At 39.3% G+C, this 21,751-nt stretch overlaps 1 protein-coding gene across 5 annotated transcripts in view; it reads left to right on the top strand.

Annotated features, from left to right (window-relative positions):
* The window catches only part of BCAS3 (BCAS3 microtubule associated cell migration factor), a 1,702,410-nt gene that overhangs the window by 939,021 nt on the left and 741,638 nt on the right, over positions 1-21,751 (top strand). For all 5 annotated transcript variants that reach the window (XM_082245731.1, XM_082245733.1, XM_082245734.1 and 2 more), the window contains one exon: positions 1,231-1,328. In XM_082245731.1, the coding sequence (XP_082101857.1) occupies positions 1,231-1,328 (98 nt within the window). The remainder of the gene's footprint in view (positions 1-1,230; positions 1,329-21,751) is intronic.

Genomic DNA, 21,751 nt, shown 5'->3' with positions numbered 1-21,751 from the left:
CCTGCAGATCATCCTTGTTTTTTTGGTTGTGCCTTACTGAATGAGCCCCGAAGTCCCAAAAGTTTGGAATTTGCTGTTTTTGTTTGGTTTCGGTTTTTTTGCTCCAGTTTATTTTTATAAAGTTTTGTAAAGTACATGACATTGCTTATTCACCCATGAAGTGTTTTAGTCCCATTATTTTAGCAAGCATATATTTGAACTTCTGTGTCTTGCCATTACCTAATCATGTTGATTCAACAGCTATTTTGATTTGGTTGATAAGAGAGTTACTAAAATAAATGTGTCTGCACTGGTTGGACAACCAGTTCAAATCAGCTCAGTCTAGAAGAGAATGAAAGGGTTTAAGTGAAGGTAACCTGCAAGAATGACCTTGTCTCCTGCTTTCATTTGCTGTTAGTCTTAGAACATTTAATCATTATACAGTTGCCTGTCACAGAACACATGATAGGGCTTTAGCAAGTATTTTGTTGTGCAATTATTACATTACACTACCATGAACAATGATGTATTAGTAACTCTGACAGTACTACAGCAGTGGAGCTGAATTTGTGCATACCTGGAATCAATTCTTACAAATGAATGTATGTCAAATATTTAGGTAAATGTATCCCATGATTCATGATCCATGGTAAACGAATCCATCTAACTGTATTACAAGGTACAATTAGGCTTTGTTCACACCTATGCAGGTGCAACGGAGTGCACATTTTTGTGCATGATGACCCTTCTGAAATATCACACTGCACCAAAACTCATTGGTACTTTGTTACCATGCATTTTGACACGTGTGAACACACATGCATTAGCACGGTACATGGGGATGCAATTAAGAATTAATGGCACCACTGTGCAACATCTGCAAAAGGACTGCATGTCCCCGCAGTACACAAGTGTGAACCAAGCCTAACTAAAAATGTAAAATGTTTACTAATGATATTCTACAGAAGTATACCTTTTATATGTGTTTTTTTTTTTGGCCCACAATATTTTTTAAATTGATGGAAAAATTGGAAATTAGTAATGACTGGGACTGAAAAAGGAAAATGTTTCAAATTGATGGAAAATTTGAAATTAGTAATGACTGGGACTGAAAAAGCACCCATAAAAATACATAGTGTGCTGGAAAACTTAGATTGGGAAAACATAAATAAGTAATTCTTATGTCCTGCAATTTTAGGAGGTTCTACTTTATAAATATGCTTGTGTTAATAATATGTATTACTGCTACAGGATCCAACCAGTGCGCTCTGAGCCAGTTAGCATGCCTGGGTCACCTCGTCCTGTATCTGATCGCAGAGGGGTATCGACGGTTATTGATGCCAGCTCAGGTAGGAAACTCTCAGAGTTCTCTTGATGGTTAAATAATGACAACACATTAATTCAATTGGCTTTTCTGGATTGCCAGCAGTAAGAAGTCATTTATTCTTAAAAATAATCCTAAGAAGCATTTGTCATTTCTAAAGTTGGAAATTTCTTGTGTTGTGTCTCAGACTATATTGTGTCCATTTCTGATTTTACATTTTTTAGATTCTGCATTTAGTGGCACAATTTACTGTGACGATGAAGGATCATAACACAATACCTTCCTCAGTCATTCGGTCTTTAAAAAAAAACCCTTTAGCAGTAAAGTAAATGGTTATTGGTAAATCGAAAGTTGAAAATGCATTGCTTATTTTTAAATGACCTGTTAGCCTCCGTTGAGCAGCCTTGGATACAGCTTGCCTAGATTGCTTGAACTGTGGACTCTTATCTTAGCAAAGGGTTGTAGCATTATACTGCTGGTAAAAATATTGGATATGACAAGACTCACACTGGCCTTAAAAGTGTCACTTATTTGACAAAATCATTGGTATTTGTGAAATGTGTCCACGCTTTTAGATTGTGTGGGTGACCAGATACAGCAATGATTATTCTAGCACTTTACACACACATTTTACAATATGCTGGAAGAATTATTCTAGTAGTTTAGCAGATTTTACTTATCAGGTAGGCTTGCAACTCTTAGTTAGCTTTTCACATTTTTAAGGTGCTTATAGACATAACATGATTACTATACAATCTGGACCATTTTTTACATTTCCAGGAAGAAAACATGCAACTGTAACAAACATGGTTTAGCATACACAAGATTTATTGGCTAAATTAGAATCTTCTGGGCTGATTGCTAATGTCTCCCTATTGTATAGCCAGTGGCACAAATTGTTGTAGAAAGCATTTGTCTAGTATATATATATATATATAGTAACATGGGGACCATTAGCTCTAGTGGTAGATTCATTTTCAAATGAAGTGACTCATGGTAGTCAAGAACTATATTTTAAGGGCCTGGTAGCCCATTTTTATTAAAAGGCAAATAAAAGTCTACAACATAGGTTTGCTATGCAAGGGTTCTTCCCCAGTAAATACACAAACAGTAAATGCTAGCCCACTTGGATCTTTATGCTGGTCACCCCAACCATAAGTGCTGGTCGTCCACAAAACCTGGACACAGGGTTGAAGATTCCATCCCGCCCAAGGCACTATGGAATCTCCCAACTACAGAGTCTCATCCAAGTTTACCTAAACTTGGAGAAAGCCGCAAAAGCATTTTTTTCCACTCAACAGCTACACTCTGTAGTCCTGCACAGAGCCAATGCGCACACTCTTTGTCCTTTAACCAACCATTTTCACCGTGACCGGGTCTCATCCTGTCACAATATATATACAAAAGTGAGTACACCCCTCACATTTTTGTAAATATTTTATTATACCTTTTCATGTGACAACATTAAAGAAATGACACTTTGCTACAATGTAAAGTAGTGAGTGTACAGCTTGTGTATAACCGTGTAAATTTGCTGTCCCCAAAAAATAACTCGACACACAGCCATTAATGTCTAAACCGCTGGCAACGAATGTGAGTAAACCCCTAAGTGAAAATGTCCAAATTGGGCCCAACGTGTAAATATTTTGCGTGGCCACCATTATTTTCCAGCACTGCTTTAGCCCTCTTGGGCATGGAGTTCACCAGAGCTTCACAGGTTGCCACTGGAGTCCTCTTCCACTCCTCCATGACGACATCACAGAGCTGGTGGATATTGGAGACCTTGCGCTCCTCCACCTTCTGTTTGAGGATACCCCACAAATGCCATGCAGACCAATTTGATGCAGTGCGTGGCATATGGTCTGAGCACTTACAGGCTAACCCCCCACCCCTTCAACCTCTGCAGCAATGCTGGCAGCACTCATAGACAACCTCTGGATATGACGCTGAGCACGTGCACACAACTTCTTTGGTCGACCATGGCCAGGCCTGTTCTGAGTGGAACCTGTCCTGTTAAACCGCTGTATAGTCATGGCCACTGTGCTGCAGCTCCGTTTCATGTTCTTGGCAATCTTCTAAGGCCATCTTTATGTAGAGCAACAATTCTTTCTTTCAGATCCTCAGAGAGTTCTTTGCCATGAAGTGTCATGTTGAACTTCCAGTCACCAGTATGAGAGAGTAAGAGTGAAAACACCAAATTTAACGCACCTGCTCCCCATTCACTTTGTAACACTAACGAGCCACATGACACTGGGGAGGGAAAATGTCTAATTGGTCCCAATTTTGACTTTTTCACTTAGGGGTGTACTCACTTTTGTTGCCAGCGGTTTAGACATTAATGGCTGTGTGTGTGTTGAGTTATTTTTAGGGGACAGCAAATTTACACTGTTATACAAGCTGTAAATTCACTACTTTACATTGTAGCAAAGTGTAATTTCTTCAGTGTTGTCACATGAAAAGATATAATAAAATATTTACAAAAATGTGAGGGGTGTACTCACTTTTGTGAGATACTGTGTATATATATATATATATATATATATATATATATATATATATATATATATCTGAGACAGTTATTTGTATAAGCTCAAACTAGTCTGGTTCTCTTAAAGCCTAAGTGGCAACCAGAGGTTCTAATACACAATGGTTTCCAAATGAAATCTCTCATAAGTAGAATTATTAAACAAAAGCATTAGTCGAGAGTCAAACTGGATTTTAATCTGCAGTGATTTAGAAATCCTCCAGAGAGACTGTTGAGTGGATTGAGGTTTAAACTGTAAAAAGAAACTGTAACAAACATAGAAAGGGATTTGTAAAGGATGTTAAAACAGTGGATTTAAATAAGATCTATAATAGAGATTTGGTATTGTCTGCAGAAGCCTGCTTTCCTGGAACATGTTACCTTTTTAGAATGGTTAGGTCAAGCCATTTGGAAAGATGTTAAAGTGGTTATAATCCTCAGACATGAAATATGAATAAAGCATATCCCTCTATAGTGTCTACTTGTCTCAATTCAGACTAAGTGTAATTTCAGTCTGCTGCTTTGTTCTACTGCTATCTGCACGACCCCGAGGACAGCAATATTAGTGTGAGCCAACACACCAGTAGAAAATCTTCAAAATTAAAAAAAAAAAAAAAATACACAAATGTAATAAAACATCCCAAGGACCATAAAGATCTACCCTGCCAATGCTCCTCTGTACCTGAAAAATTAGGACAGAAAAGCAGAGACTTTGACCCTAACTGAGACTAGAGTCCAGCTATTAACTAACTGTATTCTATGAGGGCAACCGAATTGAGAAACCCTTGACAGGGGCCAACGTGGCTAAAAGGAGTCCAAAGTCCAACTCCCAAAAGTACCAGACTAGCGGCAGGCGGCAATGGAATTGAGAGTAGCCAGAAAGTTGAGCTGTAATCTGGCAAGTTGGCTCCTGTTGGACATGCACCAAAGAGTAAATGCATACCCTGCATATTGTCACCACAGAAAAGGTAGAAGGTGGATGAAAACCAGCAAAAGAAGAGATGACACTTGCTTGTCAAAAGAGAAGATTAAAAGATGTCAGTCACAGCAGGTATCCAGTGGTCAAGAAGCCATAGATGAAAAGCTGTCAGCGTGGTCTAATGGGCATCAAGCCAAGATGTAGCAGCATCCAGAGTATCGAAAAAATTAACAGTGGGGGGAACATGATGTGCTCGCTCCACTACAAAAGTTGGGAGATTTTGTAGGCCCAAGATGGTAGTGAGGAAGGTAGTGAGGAACACAGCAGTGTTAGCACCTTCTGCCCATTCAGGCAGCCCCAGCACTCTGATTATTGTGGTGTAGCTGGTTTTTAGTATCAATAGCCTTTTTCTGTAGAGCCTTAACTTGCCTTTGCAGAGCATGCAAATCAGTAGAGTCCAAAGCACTGTATCTTCCACATCAGAAATCCTCTCCTCTGCCTCTGACAAGCAGGAGCGAAACTTGTCAAGATCATTTCGGATAAGGCCTATGTCAGTAGAAATTGAATCTATATTTGCAGTAAGAGTTTCTTTACAAGCTGGTATAGCCACCAGAATGTCAGCAGTGATTATCCCATCTCAGTCAGTGTAGGCTGAGGAGGTCTAAGTGCTTACCGACATGGTAGAAGCAGGAGATCATGTGTCCAAGTTGGCTGCCGCAGCCTGTGTGTGACCAGTAGGCACTGATGTGCGGGTGAAGCTGTACTTGGGAGGTCACATAGGGGGAGCCAGGGTAAGACCAGAGGATCGCCAAGTATGTCAGTATGTGTCCCTTGGAGTAAGGAGGTATCTAGATGCTGTCAGGATCATAGAAGGATGCAGATCAGTGTGAAGCTCTGGAGCCGTGTGTCTGCCTCCATTCACATCAGGCCATGCCCCCTTGCATGAGCCACTTCTGACAAGTTTTCCTGACACCAAGATAAAAAAATATGACCGGGGAGCAAACTCCAGCCTCTGCTCTGTTCCTGTGTGCTGTGTAAAAGGAGTGTGCTCTTTCTCGCCAGTCAGCTCTCAGAGAACTTTTCTTACTAAGCTCTGCAGTGTGTAATTTCAGCTCTCTGATCGGATGTAGAGAAAAGAAGACTGAAGATAAATGGGTTCATCCTATGTTTGAGAATTTGTTTCATCTCTGTGTGTTACCTGAAACCAGTCACTTCACTGGGTATATGTGAGGGTTTATAACCACTTTAATGTCTGTAGACATCAGTAGGGTTCCAGATCCTCAACTGTGCTGCGTATATAGGAGAAAGCGTTTGGGAAACAGTCATAGAAACTTGTCAACATTTTGTTTTAGGTTACTGGCCACACATTACAGATGGACTATTACATCTCTGAGACCTAGGACATTACAGGATATTTAAATATCCTACATCTAATAAAGATTTATGGCATAGGATGATTTCAATGATGCAGTGATTCTCACTAAGTTGCTCAGAAGCAATATGTGGCTTTCATCTTTAATTTGTAGCCAAAGTATACTGTTGGAATTAGCAGGTTTTCATTGATGCATCTACAGTATCTCAGAAAAGTGTGTACACTACCTGACATTTTTGTAAAAAAAATTATTATATCTTTTCATGGGACATGTTAAACTTTCAGTGCGAAATAGAAATACATTTTTATTATTACAGGTCAAGAATTGTGAACTTTGAGGCCTCCATTGACCTTGCTACATATTGAGTCAAAACTCTTTCAGTTTGAAACACACATTGCGTCCATTGTTGAGATGGTTTTGTTTGCATGTACTTTGAGATAAAAAGCTGTGTTATCTGCCCCCCGAAAGGAAACTGTGTTTGACAAACTTTTAAATACAATACTCAGAAAGACAGATAAATAAATCGCTTATCACAGGTGGATCGGCCTTTGGGGGAAAAGGTTTACATAAGACATCCTTCCCCTGGTCTTGAAACACGAAAAACCAGAGAGGTCGTAAAACTTTATGTTCAGGCCATGACTCACACAATGGGCGAAACTCAATTTCAGGATAACACCTGTGTTCACCCATCCACAAGCAGGATAAGCTATTGTCTATATCATGAGGAGACAAACAAACGGAAACGGACAAAGACTAGAATCTGTCATTTATTTACCTAAACACAAACAGGGGGATAAAGTCGTTGAAATCTACACGGAGTCACATAAACATTGTCACTTAGATTGATGAGAACTGCAAATCTCAAAATGAATTTCAGAAAATCATAAATTGATATCTTTGCCCCATCATATACAAAAGGTGTTATGGAACTATGATGTTATGACAACCTCCTACTGAGAAGTACATTATATTCTATCATATAGTAGTGTCAAAGGGTCAGACATTTCGCCCATATTTTATAATCCAGTCCCCATATCATGAATGTACTGTTGTTAACATAATAATGCCTAAATGGATAATATATTATGATCAGAAGTAACCATGTATAGGACAAGTTACATATACAAGCTGTTGTGTATCAATATATATATAACCGTATATTTTTCGATATAATTCTTACTGCTACTAATTGAAGTCTTGGGTTAAAGAGTAAAATCCAATATATATATATATTACATAAGAGATATTAAATATGAGAATGGTGGTATCCAGATTAATCTTTATTCAGATACCTGGTGGATTAAATGGACGTCATAGATGAGAGCATGATTACATTTATGTTTTTTATAATAGTCTTAAATGGAGAAATCTTTAATTAATTTTAATATACTGGTTAACCAAGAGGTGTCACCCTATGACATCACCAGTTAATGAATAAGATGTTCCAACCAATAGGAATAATGTTCCTCCCACTGGGTTTGGCTTATGATAATTTTTACTGCCCTTTTGTTCAACACAAAATAAAAAGGAATCAGAGATGTAATAGAAGACAACAGAACACAACACAACACAACGGACACACACAAGACACATCACACTTACAACATACACACTACTAACAGCCATGCATAGACTCATCTACACAGACGCCATCTTGGTCCACCATGTATCTGAACCTTTGAGGGACGCCAAGCGAAACTCCTCCCTAATTGGCCACCATCTTGGAAATGCAGCCTTCTTAAGGAACCTGGTAACTACCATTCTAAATTAGCGGCCATTTTAAATATAGTAATTATGCCTTGCTGTTACTTGATTATTATTCAATATTGTTTATGTACTTCCTTAAATGTTTTACATTTCCTATTTAAAGGGTAATGAAAGTACAATCCCAGCCGTATAAACCATATGTAGATTTTTCTCTAAAGAGATGATTTTTGTTTTTATAACATTTTAATATCAGATTAAGCGCATTATTTGAGATTTTACGTCTTCCGTTTTGCATGGCTTATTCTCATTTCATCTGCAGTGGAATGACTTTCGGCCATGTGATTCGCAGACTATTGTGGTCTGATTATATAGAATATTAATTTATGGTTCATACTACACCTGGGAAAAACATAATCTTGCTTTATTTCACTTTCATCGTTTAGCTAAATATCACATTGCATTTATCGTTTTAAGTTTGTATCTTATGTAAGGTTATCTCTTTGTGTCACTCAAGTATGATCATTTATGGTGAAAATATGTCTTGCGAATAAATATTCTTATATATATATTCCCTATTGTAGACTGTTTCACTAAGATTGGTATATGCTTTTAAAAAGAAATTAACTGATAAAAAAAGAACTCGGGAAAATTATTGTGGTATATTATTGGAGGTCTGAACAAAATTGATTGGGTTTTTCTTAGTTATTAAGTTATTTGCCGTAATCGGCTGGAGGCACTGCGTCATAATTTTATTGATAGTTCAGACACCGCCTTTTAGTAATAAATTAAAAATAGTCAAATTTTATACCAAAACGCACAACAGACAACGCTGAAGAAATTACACTTTGCTACAATTTAAAGCAGTGAGTGTACAGCTTGTATAACAGTGTAAATTTGCTGTCCCCTCAAAATAACGTAACGCACAGCCATTAATGTCTAAACCGCTGGAAACAAAAGTGAGTACACTCCTAAGTGAAAATGTCCAAATGTTCCCCAAAGCTCTGGGAAACTTCATGCCCAAAAGGGTTAAGGCAGTGCTGGAAAATAATGGTGGCCACACAAAATATTGACACTTTGGGCCCAATTTGGAAATTTTTACTTAGGGGTGTACTCACTTTTGTTGCCAGTGATTTAGACATTAACCGGTTGCCGACCGCCGCACGACTATATACTGCGGCGGTCAGCCCCGGCCAGGCAGAGTGACGTATCGGTACGTCACTCGCCTGTCACTGACTTGCGAGCCTATCGCGGGCGGGCGCGCGCCCACCGAGGCGCGCGCCCGCCGCGGCTCGTTCACAGGCAAGTCAGTGCGTGTGACCGGCGGACTCGATGTCCGCCAGTCACACTGCGATCGCTCCTGTGAAGGGAGAAAGACAGAGCAGCTTGTGTAAACAAGCTGCCTGTCAGTTCTCCCTGTGTAAAAGTGAAGATCTGTCCGTTCTACTATGTAGAACGGTTGATCTTTGCTTTTACACCAATAGGAATGTCCCTACACAGTAGAAAGCACGCCCCTAGGACACACTTAACCCCTCCCTGTCCAATAAAGTTAACCCCTTCCCTGCCAGTGTCATTTTTGCAGTAACAGTGTATAGCACTGATTACTGCAGTAATGTCACTGGTAACCCCAAAAGTGTCAAAAATGTCAGTCAAGGGTCCGATCTGTCCGCCGCAATGTCGCAGTACCGGAAAAAAAATCGCAGATCGCCGCCATTACGCGTTAAAAAAAAAAACACCAAAAATGACAAAAATCTTTCTCTTTGTTAGTAAACGCGATAACTTTTGCGCAAACCAATCAAAATACGCTTTTTGCGATTTTTTTTACCAAACATAGGTAGCATAGAACAAATTGGCCGAAAAATGTTAAAAAATTTTGATTTTTACTTTTTTTTTTGGGGAATTTCATATAAAAAAATGTGAAAAATATTTTTATTTTTGCAAAATTTACGCTCTTTTTTTGTTTATAGAGCGTGATCAAAAAATCGCACAGGTGATCAAATACCACCAAAAGAAAGCTCTGTTTGTGGGAAAAAAAGGACGTCAAATTCGTTTAGGTACAGCGTCGCACGACCGCGCAATTGTCCGTTAAAGTCACGCAGTAAAAAATCGCAAAAAAACCCCTGGTCCTTTAGCAGCCAAATCCTCCGGGGCTTAAGTGGTTAATGGCTGTGTGTTGAGTTATTTTGAGGGAACAGCAAATTTTCACTGATATACAAGATGTACATTCACTACTTTACATTGTAGCAAAGTGTCATTTCTTCAGCGTTGTCATATGAAAATATATAATAAAATATTTACAAAAATGTGAGGGGTGTACTCACTTTTGTGAGATACTGTAGCAGTAACTAAAACACCAAAAGAGAGAAAGAACTGCAGAACTGTCAAATGTACTTTGCTATTTTTTTGGTTTTAGTACATTTGTGTATGCAACAACATTCATTGCAACATGTAATAAGCTTGGCCTAACTAAAACAAAAGTGTACACAAAGTACATTGATAACATTATTATGTGATTTTTGCTGCTGTTCTAGATTCTGGACATAAGATTCCTCAACAGAGCAATTTTTGCGCAGTCGTCAAATATCTAGCTTTTGGTGACGTCTGCTTATTTTGTGTCGTTTATTTAGTTCACACAGAAGCAATATATTGTGCATGATAACATTCACAGTTCCCTCCATCTCATTAAATGTGCAAATAAGAGCACCAAATCTTTGCTTTTCCTTTAAATACAGGAGACTAAAATACATGTTTTGGTTCTCTGGGCTCATAGATAACTTTTACTATGCTTGATTTAGAGGGAGAGTTTAGCAGTTTTTTTTCTATCTGCAGGTGAATCACCACACAGCAGTTGTGTTACCTTATGACAGTTTTAGCAGTGATGATTTTCTGCCTGCGGGGTATAATGTCCATTACAGTAACATATGGGATTAGAAGAGCTCATAAAAACTCTAATGTGTCACCACGAGGTGCCATTCTACAGTGAATGTGTTTACACAAGAGTCTAGATAGTAGGATGCAAGAATGGCACAAGTGTTTCAGCCTTGTTATTTACGATCTGTGGTCAGATATGTTTTCAGTTAAAGTCTAAGTGTAGGAAGATATAAAAGATACCAGTGTAATTCTGTAATGTTTTTTGTTTTTAAATATTTAAAGCATATCTAAGCTCAAAAACACAAATGTAATGCATTGGAGCTGACCAAACTATAGGTGTAAATTATATCTGGCATAATGAGAATGACACGCATCACTAGCTAACATGTCAACCCATTAAGAGCTCATTAGCTTTGAGCTTTATTATACTATTAGTAAAAACATATTTGACTGGTATGTGTTCTTTTACATATTGGACCTTTCATATTCACGTTTGAGATGCAATGCCAGCCTGTCCAATATTCTATTTGCTTTCAAATATACATATATTTCTTGCCTAAATTTACTGATCCTACCACATATAAGGGACTCTATATAAAAGTAAGAAGGTTTCATATACTGTACATCTAGCCACTGTGTGTGTGATGCCAGGGTGGTCATTTTGAGCTTATGGTGAATTAGGCTGACCATAGATGAATAGAATTTCGAACAAAAATTATTAGGGAAATTCTTAGAAATGTTTTTACCAAAAGTCTCATAACACTTGAATGTCATTAGAAAGAGTTTGTTTGTGTTTATCATTTGATTTTTGAATGAATGGATGTTACTTAACGAAAGCCACATACACTGTTAGAAATGTGTTTGTTTAAGAAAAAATTTCCATCCTACTCCTTTAAATTTTCTCGTCATTGTAGTCTAAAACAAACACTAATTTGGCCAACTAATGATTAGAAAAATTAACAATTTTATTTTCCTAAACATTTCCGTCCTAAATTGTACCTATCTATGGCAAGTGCTACACCATAGGACCCAAGTTTTATGGAATTTGGATGTTTTCTCCTCTCATGCATATTTTTTCATATCAGGAGATCTGATTGATCAATCATTTAGTACAGTAAGAGAAGATTCAGTAAGAGAAGGCTCATCAATTTAATGGCTCTGGCTTTAAAATCTGTAAACATTGGTTATGTTGGAAATATTCTAATACCAGAGCCTCTCCAATCCTGTGGAACTCCTTACCCTTATCTGTCAGATTATCTCCTACTCTATTAGCTTTTAGGCGATCTCTGAAAACCCTCCTCTTCAGAGAAGCCTATCCTACCCACACCTAACAACTCTACCTCCATTTTATCCATCTGCCCATCCCCCTTGGTTACTGCCTTTTGTTTCACTTGACCCTCCCTTGTAGATTGTAAGCTCTAACGAGCAGGGCCCTCTGATTCCTCCTGTATTGAATTGTACTGTAACTGTATTGTCTTCCCCCACACTACAACTGTTGGCGCTTTATAAATCCTGTATAATAATAATAATAATATCATTTAGTTAGTACTCTTAATCTAATATACCAAAAAGACGAACTTTAGATATACAAGGAGAGGGAGTTGCATTCGAATAGTAAGCATGGTGACTATCTGCTCCCAGAATTCTGAAATTACCAGACATCTCTAGATAAGGTAGACAAAATCAGCCTAGGGTTGAGTATAAAGTATGAAATATGAGTTGGCATTATGTCCTGTTTTATGCAATTGAACACTGGATAAATAGGATTTATGAGTAAAATACAATTGAGTTAATTGCAAAAATTAACATATGGGAAGAATAAATATTATTCTGGTCCTCTGTAGACATAGTTTCCATTTAGCATTGATGGCAAGTGGCGTTTTGCCTACCTTAGTATGTAAGAAGTGAGAATAGGGGATGCAAATTAACCCTTTGGTACCTTGTGATTTGAAAATTCCTATTAGAGGGTAGTTAGAGATGGGTTTATCAGAGATTCTCAATTGTTTCTCCAGACCATGGTGTTGTAAAAATCTATAGAAGAAACAGTTTCTCGATGGACACAGTGCTCCATAAACCATAATTAAACCATAATTACTGGGTTATATTGCCTCCTCCAGGAGAAGGACTAGGCAGAACAAAAAACACCTGGCTACGCCCATGGGCCGTCCTCAGCTTGGAATATAACCCCCTCTCTGTTCTAGGTAATCAGTTTTTAATCTGTCTAGTCAGAAGTAGGGACCTAGGCTCCTGTCTGGGATCTCTGGTCATAGCAGTTTTTCTCCTTCCATACTTTTTTTTGGTTTTTCCTCTCGGGAGATCTACAATGAACTGCTGGCTGGGCGACGGGCTGGATAATCTAGATCCAGTGGTCCCCCCCCCCAGCCCAGCCAGCGAGTGCATGCAGACCACAGCTACACACTAGGTCAACCACAACATAGCCTCATGACAGAGGCTTGCCCGGGAGTTAACTATCTCGCAGGGTCGCAAACGACAGGACTTGGGTCCCCTACTTAGATGGCGAGGATTCTGTCTGGAGTGTTACTCGCACCATGGAAGGGTAAGTACAGTCCCCCCTCTCCCCTTTTGGCATTTTTTTGCGGTTACATAGTGAGATTGAAAAAAGACATCAGTCCATCCAGTTCAACCCATAATGTGTGTGTTTGCTGTTAACCCTTTATGTTGTGTGCCCATCTATTAGCTTTTTGAAACTAACGATGATCCCTGCTGATACCACTGCTTGTGGAAGAGAATTCCTTATCCTTACTGCTCTGACGGTAAAGAACCCCTTACATAGTTTAAGGTTAAACCGCTTTTCTTATAGTTTTAGTGAGTGTCCCCATGTCTTATTGAATTTCCTTTCTCTGAAAAGTTTGTTCCTTATGCTATGGTCACCAGTACAGTATTTGTAAATTGATATCATATGCCCTCTCTGCTCCAGAGAGAATAAGTGCAATGCTTGCAGTCTTTCCTCATAACTGATGTCCTCCATTCCCTTAATTATCTTTGTTGCCCTTCTCTGGACTCTCTTCAGTTCCAGCACATCCTTTCTGAGGACCGGAGGACGATATATTCAAGATGTGGCCGGACTAGAGTCTTGTAAAGTGGGAGAATAATCTCTTTATTTCTGGAGTGATTACCCTTTTTTTATACATGCTAGTATTCTGTTGTCTTTGCTTGCAGCAGCTTGGCATTGCATGGCATTGCCAAGCCTGTTGTCGACTAAGACCCCCAGGTCCTTTTCCATCTTAGATTCACCCAGAGGTTCCCCCCCTAGCGAGTAACTTGCATTCCTATTTCTGACACCCAAGTGCATTACCTTACATTTTTCAACATTAAACCTCATCTGCCATGTAGTTGCCCACCCCATTATTTTGTTCAGGTCTGCTTGTAAGGTTACCACGTCCTCCATAGAAGATATTAGCCTGCTTAGCTTAGTATAGTCCGCAAATACCGAGATTGTGCTGGATATCCCACCCTCTAGGTCATTTATGAATAAATTAAGTTGTTGGAAAAAAATAAAAAATTAAGCAGGATTGGTCCCAGGACAGATCCTTGGGGGAACCCACTTTGCACGCCCGCCCAGTCCGAGTACTCCCCATTTATCACCACCCTCTGGACTCGCCCCTGGAGCCAGTTCTCTATCCAGGTACTCACCCTATGGTCCATACCTACGTACCTTAGTTTGTACAGTAAACTGTGTCAAATGCCTTTGCAAAGTCCAGATACACCACATCCAAAGGTCTTAAGGTCTTCCTTCATCTAGATGGCAACTCACTTCATCATAGAAGGTTAATAGATTGGTCTGGCAAGAATGTTTTTTTCATGAATCCATGCTGATTACTACTAATAATACCTTTTTTATTACTAACGTCTTGTATATAGTCTCTTATCCCCTCCAATATCTTACAGACTATTGATGTTAGGCTAACGATAGTTCACAGGGATATATCTTGGCCCTTTTTTAAATATTGGTACCACGTTGGCTTTTTTCCAATCAGCTGGTACCATTTTAGTCAGTAGACTATTCATAACAATTAGGAACAATGGTCTGGCTATTGCCACCATACCCGTCTGTAGACTATCCATAAATATCAAAAATAACGGTCTGGCTATCACCTGGCTGAGTTCTCTAAGGACTCTCGGGTGGAAGCCATCCGGACCCAGTGATTTATTTATGTTAAGTTTCTCAAGTTTAGTTCTAAGTCTATCTTCTGTAAACCATGGGGGTGCTTCCTGAGGTGTATTATTTCTTTTAATATTACAAGCTTGGTTAGTGTAGCCCCCCAACTCTTTTGTGAAGACCGAAGAGAAGAATTTATTTAGCATTTTCGCCTTCTCTGTGGCCAGATTCCCTTCATCGTCTTTTATGGGGCCAATGTATTCTCGTCTCGCTTTCTTACTATTTATATACATAAATTATTATTTTTTTTTTTTACTCTCTTCTGCTATGTGTCTTTGCGTGTTCTATTTTAGACACCTTTATTTTGCCTTTACATTTCTTATTGCACTCTTTGTAATGTTGGAATGCTGCCAATGAACCGAAGTTCGTGGCAAGATCACGGGTTCCTCTGGCAGATGCCGCAGGCATCCAAGGGCCACGGTAAGGCCAGTGTCATCCTCAGCTCATGCTTCTTCCGCAATTCCTGTGAGGAATCAAGAGCGAGTAACTTCCAATCATCCTGGTGCCCATAAACGTCCCTCTGGGGGCTTCCTCTCAGAGAAGGCAAGTTGTCCAAAGGACTGATCTACCATCCTGCTTTACAGTTGCTGGTTTTAATGGCTTAGCTATTGAAAGTCAGGTACTGAGGTATAAAGGTTTATCTGCATCAGTGATCCCTACTATGGTGATGACGAGAAAGTCATCTTCCAGCAAGAAATATTATCGTTTGTGGAAAGCGTACATTTCTTGGTGTGAGTCGATTGGCGCTCATCCTCAATCCTTTTCTGTGGCTCCGATCTTAACCTTTCTTCAACGGGGCATTGTTCAGAAGTTGGCCTTGAGTACCATCAAGGGCCAGGTGTCTGCCTTGGCAGTCTTCTTTCAGCGACCCCTAGCCACGCACTCTTTAGTTCGTACCTTCATTCGTACCTTCAGGTGGTTTGACATGTGGCTCCACCTCTATGGTCTCTTTTGCTGCCATGGGATTTAAATTTAGGGTTTTTGGTTCTCCAGAAACCTTCATTTGAGAATATTTGGGAGATTCCCTTGTCTACGTAATCCCAGATGGTGACACTCTGGTAACTATTACATCGGCCTGCAGGGTATCGGAATTGGCGGCAACATCCTGTCTCAGGCCCTATGTGGTGGTCCATAGGGATAAAGTGGTTCTTCGTCCCTGTCCATCATTTCTGCCCAAAGTTGTCTCTGACTTCCATTTGAATAAGGACATTGTGTTGCCTTTCTTGTGTCCCAAGCCGGCTCATTCCAAGGAATTTGCTTTGCATACCTTGGATGTGGTTCGTGCGATTCGGGTGTATCTGGCAGCTACTGAGTCATTTCGGAGGTCAGACTTGCTTTTTGTGGTTACGGACGAACCAAGAAAAGGGCTCTCCACTTCTTTGGCTACCATCTCCAGATCAGATAGACGGTGTTTCAGGCTTATTCCATTAAAGGTCGGGTTCCACTTTTCCCTGTCACGGCACATTCTACTCGGGCGCTGAGTGCTTCTTGGGCCTTCCATCATCAGGCATCAATATCGTTTACAAGGCGGCCACTTGGTCATCGGTGCATAGATACTTTGGCATCTGCGGATGCTTCTTTTGGCTGCAAAGTTTTGCAGGCTGTTGTTTAAGAGGGACTGTTCTCTCTTGAGGGGTGTTTTTCTTTAAACTTTTATTTTTTCAGACGGAGCACCTGTGACCCGTTTAAGGCTCCTGTGTCCTGGTTTAGGGCACTTATGTTTAGCCTTGGATTATTTTCCCCAACCCTCATATTCCTTTTGGCTCTGCTTTTGGATGTCCCAGTAGTTTTGATTTATGGAGCACTGTGTCCGTCGATGAACGAAAGTGAAAATAGGATTTTTGTATTTACCTTAAAATCTATTTCTCTGAGTTCATCTACGGACACAGCACCCACCCCTCTATGGAGTTCTGATACTTTGAATTCTGCTTGCTACTAAACTGATTGCCCAGAGCAGATGGGGGAGGGGGGTTAAATACCGACTTGAGGATGGCCCATGGGCATAGGCAGGTGTTTTTGGTTCTGCCTAGTCCTACTCCTGGAGGAGGCAATATAACCCAGTAGTTATGATTGATGTAGCGCTGTGTCCATCGATGAACTGAATGATGAGAAATTGATTTTATGGTAAGTACAAAAATCTCAATTCCCCTTTGTGTAAATAGTGTAAAGGAGTACATTGTTATCTTCTGATAGACATCTAAGAGGATTAAATTACCATGGGATTGCCATAAATCAGTGTCAGGAATTGTACAAAGCTTTTCCAGTATAGGGTTGTCCTATAGGGACAGGCTGACTGGAAGATGTTAACTTGAGACTAAAGCTGGGTATACATGTACCAAAAGTCAGCCAGTTCAGCAGGAACTGGCCAACTTTTGGTACATCTGTACACCTCTGTTCCACAGAAGCTATTAAAATGACCATCTTTTGTCGAACGGTTTTGCTGGAAAACCAGCATTTGATCAGTGCTTGCAGCCAATGGTCTCTAAAGAAAATTGTCCAATTGTCTCTAGGACAAAAAGTGAAGCAAAATCTCCCTAAAAACGTTACAGAGGTCTTTACCAGGGGCGTTGCTAGGTGAGAAAAAGACCAGGGGCTTCAGCCCAAAGGTAAATTTGATAACCCCTCCCACATTTTAAAATAAGTCCCGTCTAAACTCCACCCAATGCCCCCCTCACCCCTGCCCAATGCCCCATATAAAATGTTATAAAATGTGACCACACGCATGTTATTCTCTCAACTTTCTAATCTGCACTTTTACTTGTAACCCTTCCCATAAAGCAATTGAGAGCACTCATTATGGCAATCAGGGTGTCCCATGTAGAAGCCTTTCTGGAGGCTCCTATGGAACTGCTTCAGCCACTTTCGAAATAGCAGAGGTCCCAGAACATCCACAACACGCAAAAGAAATACATTTCCCAGTAACCTAGAAGAAGCACCAACACCAAATCTTTCCAAATTAGCTGTAACCAGAAAATAGTGAGTCAGCTCCTCTATGACTTCCTGGGAAAGTTGAACATCAAGGGCTTGTTCAAGAAACCATGCACAAAGCAAAATGTTAAGTACAACTTGCAGCAACCCAGAATAACTAATCAGAATTTACTTCTATGACATCACAGTAGCAAAAGATGAATTCTGATTGGTTGCCACAGGGTTAAGGGTGCCTTTGTACAGTTTCAGTAAATTAGGTTGAAAGGCTAATATAGGCAAAGGTTTCAAAAATCAGCCCTCCGTCACTCACCCACCATCTGTGTCTTCTGCCCTCCTGTGCTTGACTGGGCCGGCAGCCTGTCACTTCCCTCGGCTCTAAGCTGAGCCATGCTGCCGCCCGAAGAAGAGGGAGGTGGGTGGAGGCGGAGACGATTCTAGGCACGGAGGAGGAATTTGAAATCCTCCTCCGTTCTGAACGCTGGGAGTCTCTCCTGCTGCTGCTGTCACGCGACAAGTAACATCACTGGTTGCTAGACGCCAGGCGATACTAGCAACCAGTGTGGCAGGACAGGCAGTTGAGGCCCAACGGAGAGGAGGAGGAGGAGCATATTGGACACTCGGGGCTAATAATTATAAACAATCCACATGAGACCTGGGGCTTTTTGGGGGCCCACTTGGGGCTATAGCCCCGGTCAGCCCCCCTCTCCTGACACCACTGAACTTTACCCTTCTCTGTTCTGGATTTAAAACCTCCTTTTTTATGTTGTATGTCAGTAATAATGATTCCTATATTTGCACAGAAGGGAGGTGATATGACTGTTAATGTATAGTACTTTTCGTAACGAACTTTATTTCTCCAGGCAAGCAAGTTCTCTGCTGCTACAGTGGACCACACAACATTTTTATCATTTACGCAGGTATTATGAGGATGTTTTTAGCTGTAAACAGATCAGAAAGATCCTTGTAAAAGTTTACAAGCTGCCCTGAACCAGGAAGTAAATGCAGGCTGTACACCTTGCATTGGAGTCTTTTGATTCCTATCTAAGTGTTGATTGCTTGTTGCTAGGAGATGTAAGCAATGTGGCGCCTCTTCTTATCACTAGTCATCACCTTGTCTCACCTTCAAAGGTTCCATAAGGTTTTCCCATCACTTTGTGTTTAACCTTTTCCTATGTGTCTTGAATACATTGGTTGCGAGAGCATTAACATCTCTTGCAGTTTCATGTGTGTCTTATTGTATTTTCTCAGCAGAATGCAGTAAAACAGCCTAATTTAATATATTTTTATGTTACATTTGGTGACAAGGCAAGGATATGACTTCATTTGTAATTTAATTACAATGACTCACACAGATGTGTGACTATAACAATTTAATTTGCTCTGACCTGGATAACAGCAACAAAACAAAGAAAATTTGAATTGTGAGGAGATAGTATATCATAATCTACAGTATATGTATATATATGTGTGTGTGTGTGTGTGTGTGTATATATATATATATATATATATATATATATATATATATATATATATACAGTGATTTACTGATGTACCTTTTATTTGTATTATTACATTGTATAGTGTATAAACTTTTAACCTATACATGTGAATCATTTAGTATAAATGTTAGGCATCTAGTATTAATTGCAGTTATTTACAAGGAAATATTCAGTTAAAAAAATGTTGAAAGCTGGAGTTCAGCCAATAAGATAAACATGTAGTTTTAATACCTTTATGTGAACAGTTTGAGCTGACAAAATGTTTGTAGTTCTATTTGGTCATTTTACGATTCACACGCCTCTGTTACACTGTAGAGGCAGGCGGGTGGCACCAGTTTATCGGTCACAGCCAGTTTATCGGTCACAGTTAAAAATACAGTGGTGTCATCCTCTTCTCCTTCGTCTGCAGATTGGACAGTGAAGGAGCGTTATCATAAATAATGATTGTTCATTGAGGGTCAATTAAAACAGGGCTTGTTAACTTGCAGTTTTTTATTATGATTCTAGTCGTGGTTCTTTCGGTTTTTTGCGAATCAAATGCTACTTAGAGCTACAAAATCAAACCAAATATTTGAATTATTGCATGGACTAAATATGCACACTAGAGACATTTTCCATTATTTATTAATGTAAAGTGCACTGTAACCTATTGCAAACAGTCAAAAGTCATGTCTTTGTTTCAGCTGTTTAGAAGTGAGGAAAGTTCAAATCAAGCTACTGGTAGCTGCATATCTGTACTTTTTTTTTTTTTTTTTTGATTATAAACGTTTATTGAAAATATATTCAAGTACAAAAATATGGACATTTGTGTCAGTAACATAAAAGTGCATCTTCAATACAACTTTTCAAGTAATAGTCCACAGAAAAAACATAAAAGTAAGAAAAAAGAAAAATAAAAGGACAAAGAATAAAACAAAGTAAACAGTATATATCTGTCTTTGCATAAAATATAACATTGCCAGAAAATCTGTACTTTTTTTAAGGAAAACCTGTCACACGTAAAAGCTAGAAAAGTAGACTGCGAGTACGTAAACGGATATTATAATGGGATGTGTTTGTCCCTATTAGCTTGATGTTCCTTCCCTGTTTAAACCTTGTAAATGTGTGTACCCTGTTAGGTACAGACATTTCTCTCTGGGCTCCAGTATGTTAATTCAGAAAACCACAATCTGCAGGTAGGCATTAGTATGCTGCCATAAATGTGATGTGCTGCTTCTTATTTGAAATCCCGTAGGGTAACATAACATTGAATTGACAATAGGCCCACTTATTATTATTATTTTTTTCTGCTCTTATGCCCCATGAAATATCCCACACATGCATGATAAAGAACCAGTTTAAAGAGCAGGTACGGGCTGTTAAACCCTAATCATACCTAAAGTGCACCTGTTCCCAGACTATGGAAAGCATTTACATATTAAAAAGCAACAAAAGAGCTTTAAAACAAGCCACCTAGCCTCTCTAGCTGCATGTACTTCCAAGTTATTAATTCTCAAAGATCACAACAAAAAATGTCATAAAAACACATGCTGGTTGTTTTTATTAGATGGCTGTCTGGCTGCTAGTTTCTGTAGTACAAGAAAAAAAAAAAAACTTAAGTCTTAAATATTTCTGTTGTGAAAATGAATTATTCTGCAATGTCTATTGCTTTTGAGGCTAATGTGGGTTTGTTACAAAGTGCTCTTACTGCTTGTTCAGAATATGAACTTTTGTGTGCAGAGTCTGGACACAGGTTTATTTTAAAGCCTAATCTCAGTAAAGAAAAGATGTGTTTTGTCGTATTCTCTGTCTCCACTGGAAAGATTTCCCATCAGTTTCTGTCCTTGACCAGAGTGAAAACCAGAGACATGATGGGGTTTATTTACTAAAGCTAGAGAGTGCAAAATCAGTTACACTTCTGCTGGGAAACGAATCAGCTTCTAACCTCAGCCTGTTCAATTAAGCTTTGGCAATAAAACTTGGAAGCTGATTGGTTTCTATGCAGAAGTGTGACTGATTTTGCACTCTAGCTTTAGTAAATAAACCCCACGATCTATCTCTAACCCAATCTGTTCAAAACAGGCTGAAGTTAGAGTTTTGGCTTTCAGTATTTGTATTCAAATCAACCCTTCTAATAGGTTAGTTCGAGTTATTACACTTGAAACACCACATTTAGAGTTCATGCAAATTTATTAACCATGCAGTTCTTTCTTTGTTTATTAAAAGCACCAGGGTCTGCTACAGTTGCATGCACATCCATTTTTAGGTTTCTACACACTGTAAACTCTTGTGTATGGAATCATTTTCTTCAAAATCTGTCTTATGTACACTTAGTAAAAAAGAATGTCAACCTTTAATTTACAGTTACTTGGATAATCTGTGCTAGGATACAGCAGCAAGTTGCACTGTTTGGCTTTAGAGTACATAGGGAGCTTTGTCCTGTGCAGACCTAAAGCAGGTCTAAAAAGCAA

Source organism: Pelophylax lessonae (assembly GCF_965119305.1).
Source record: "Pelophylax lessonae genome assembly, chromosome: 2".
NCBI classification, from domain to species: Eukaryota; Metazoa; Chordata; class Amphibia; order Anura; family Ranidae; genus Pelophylax; species Pelophylax lessonae.
This window is presented reverse-complemented; position numbering and strand designations above follow the sequence as displayed.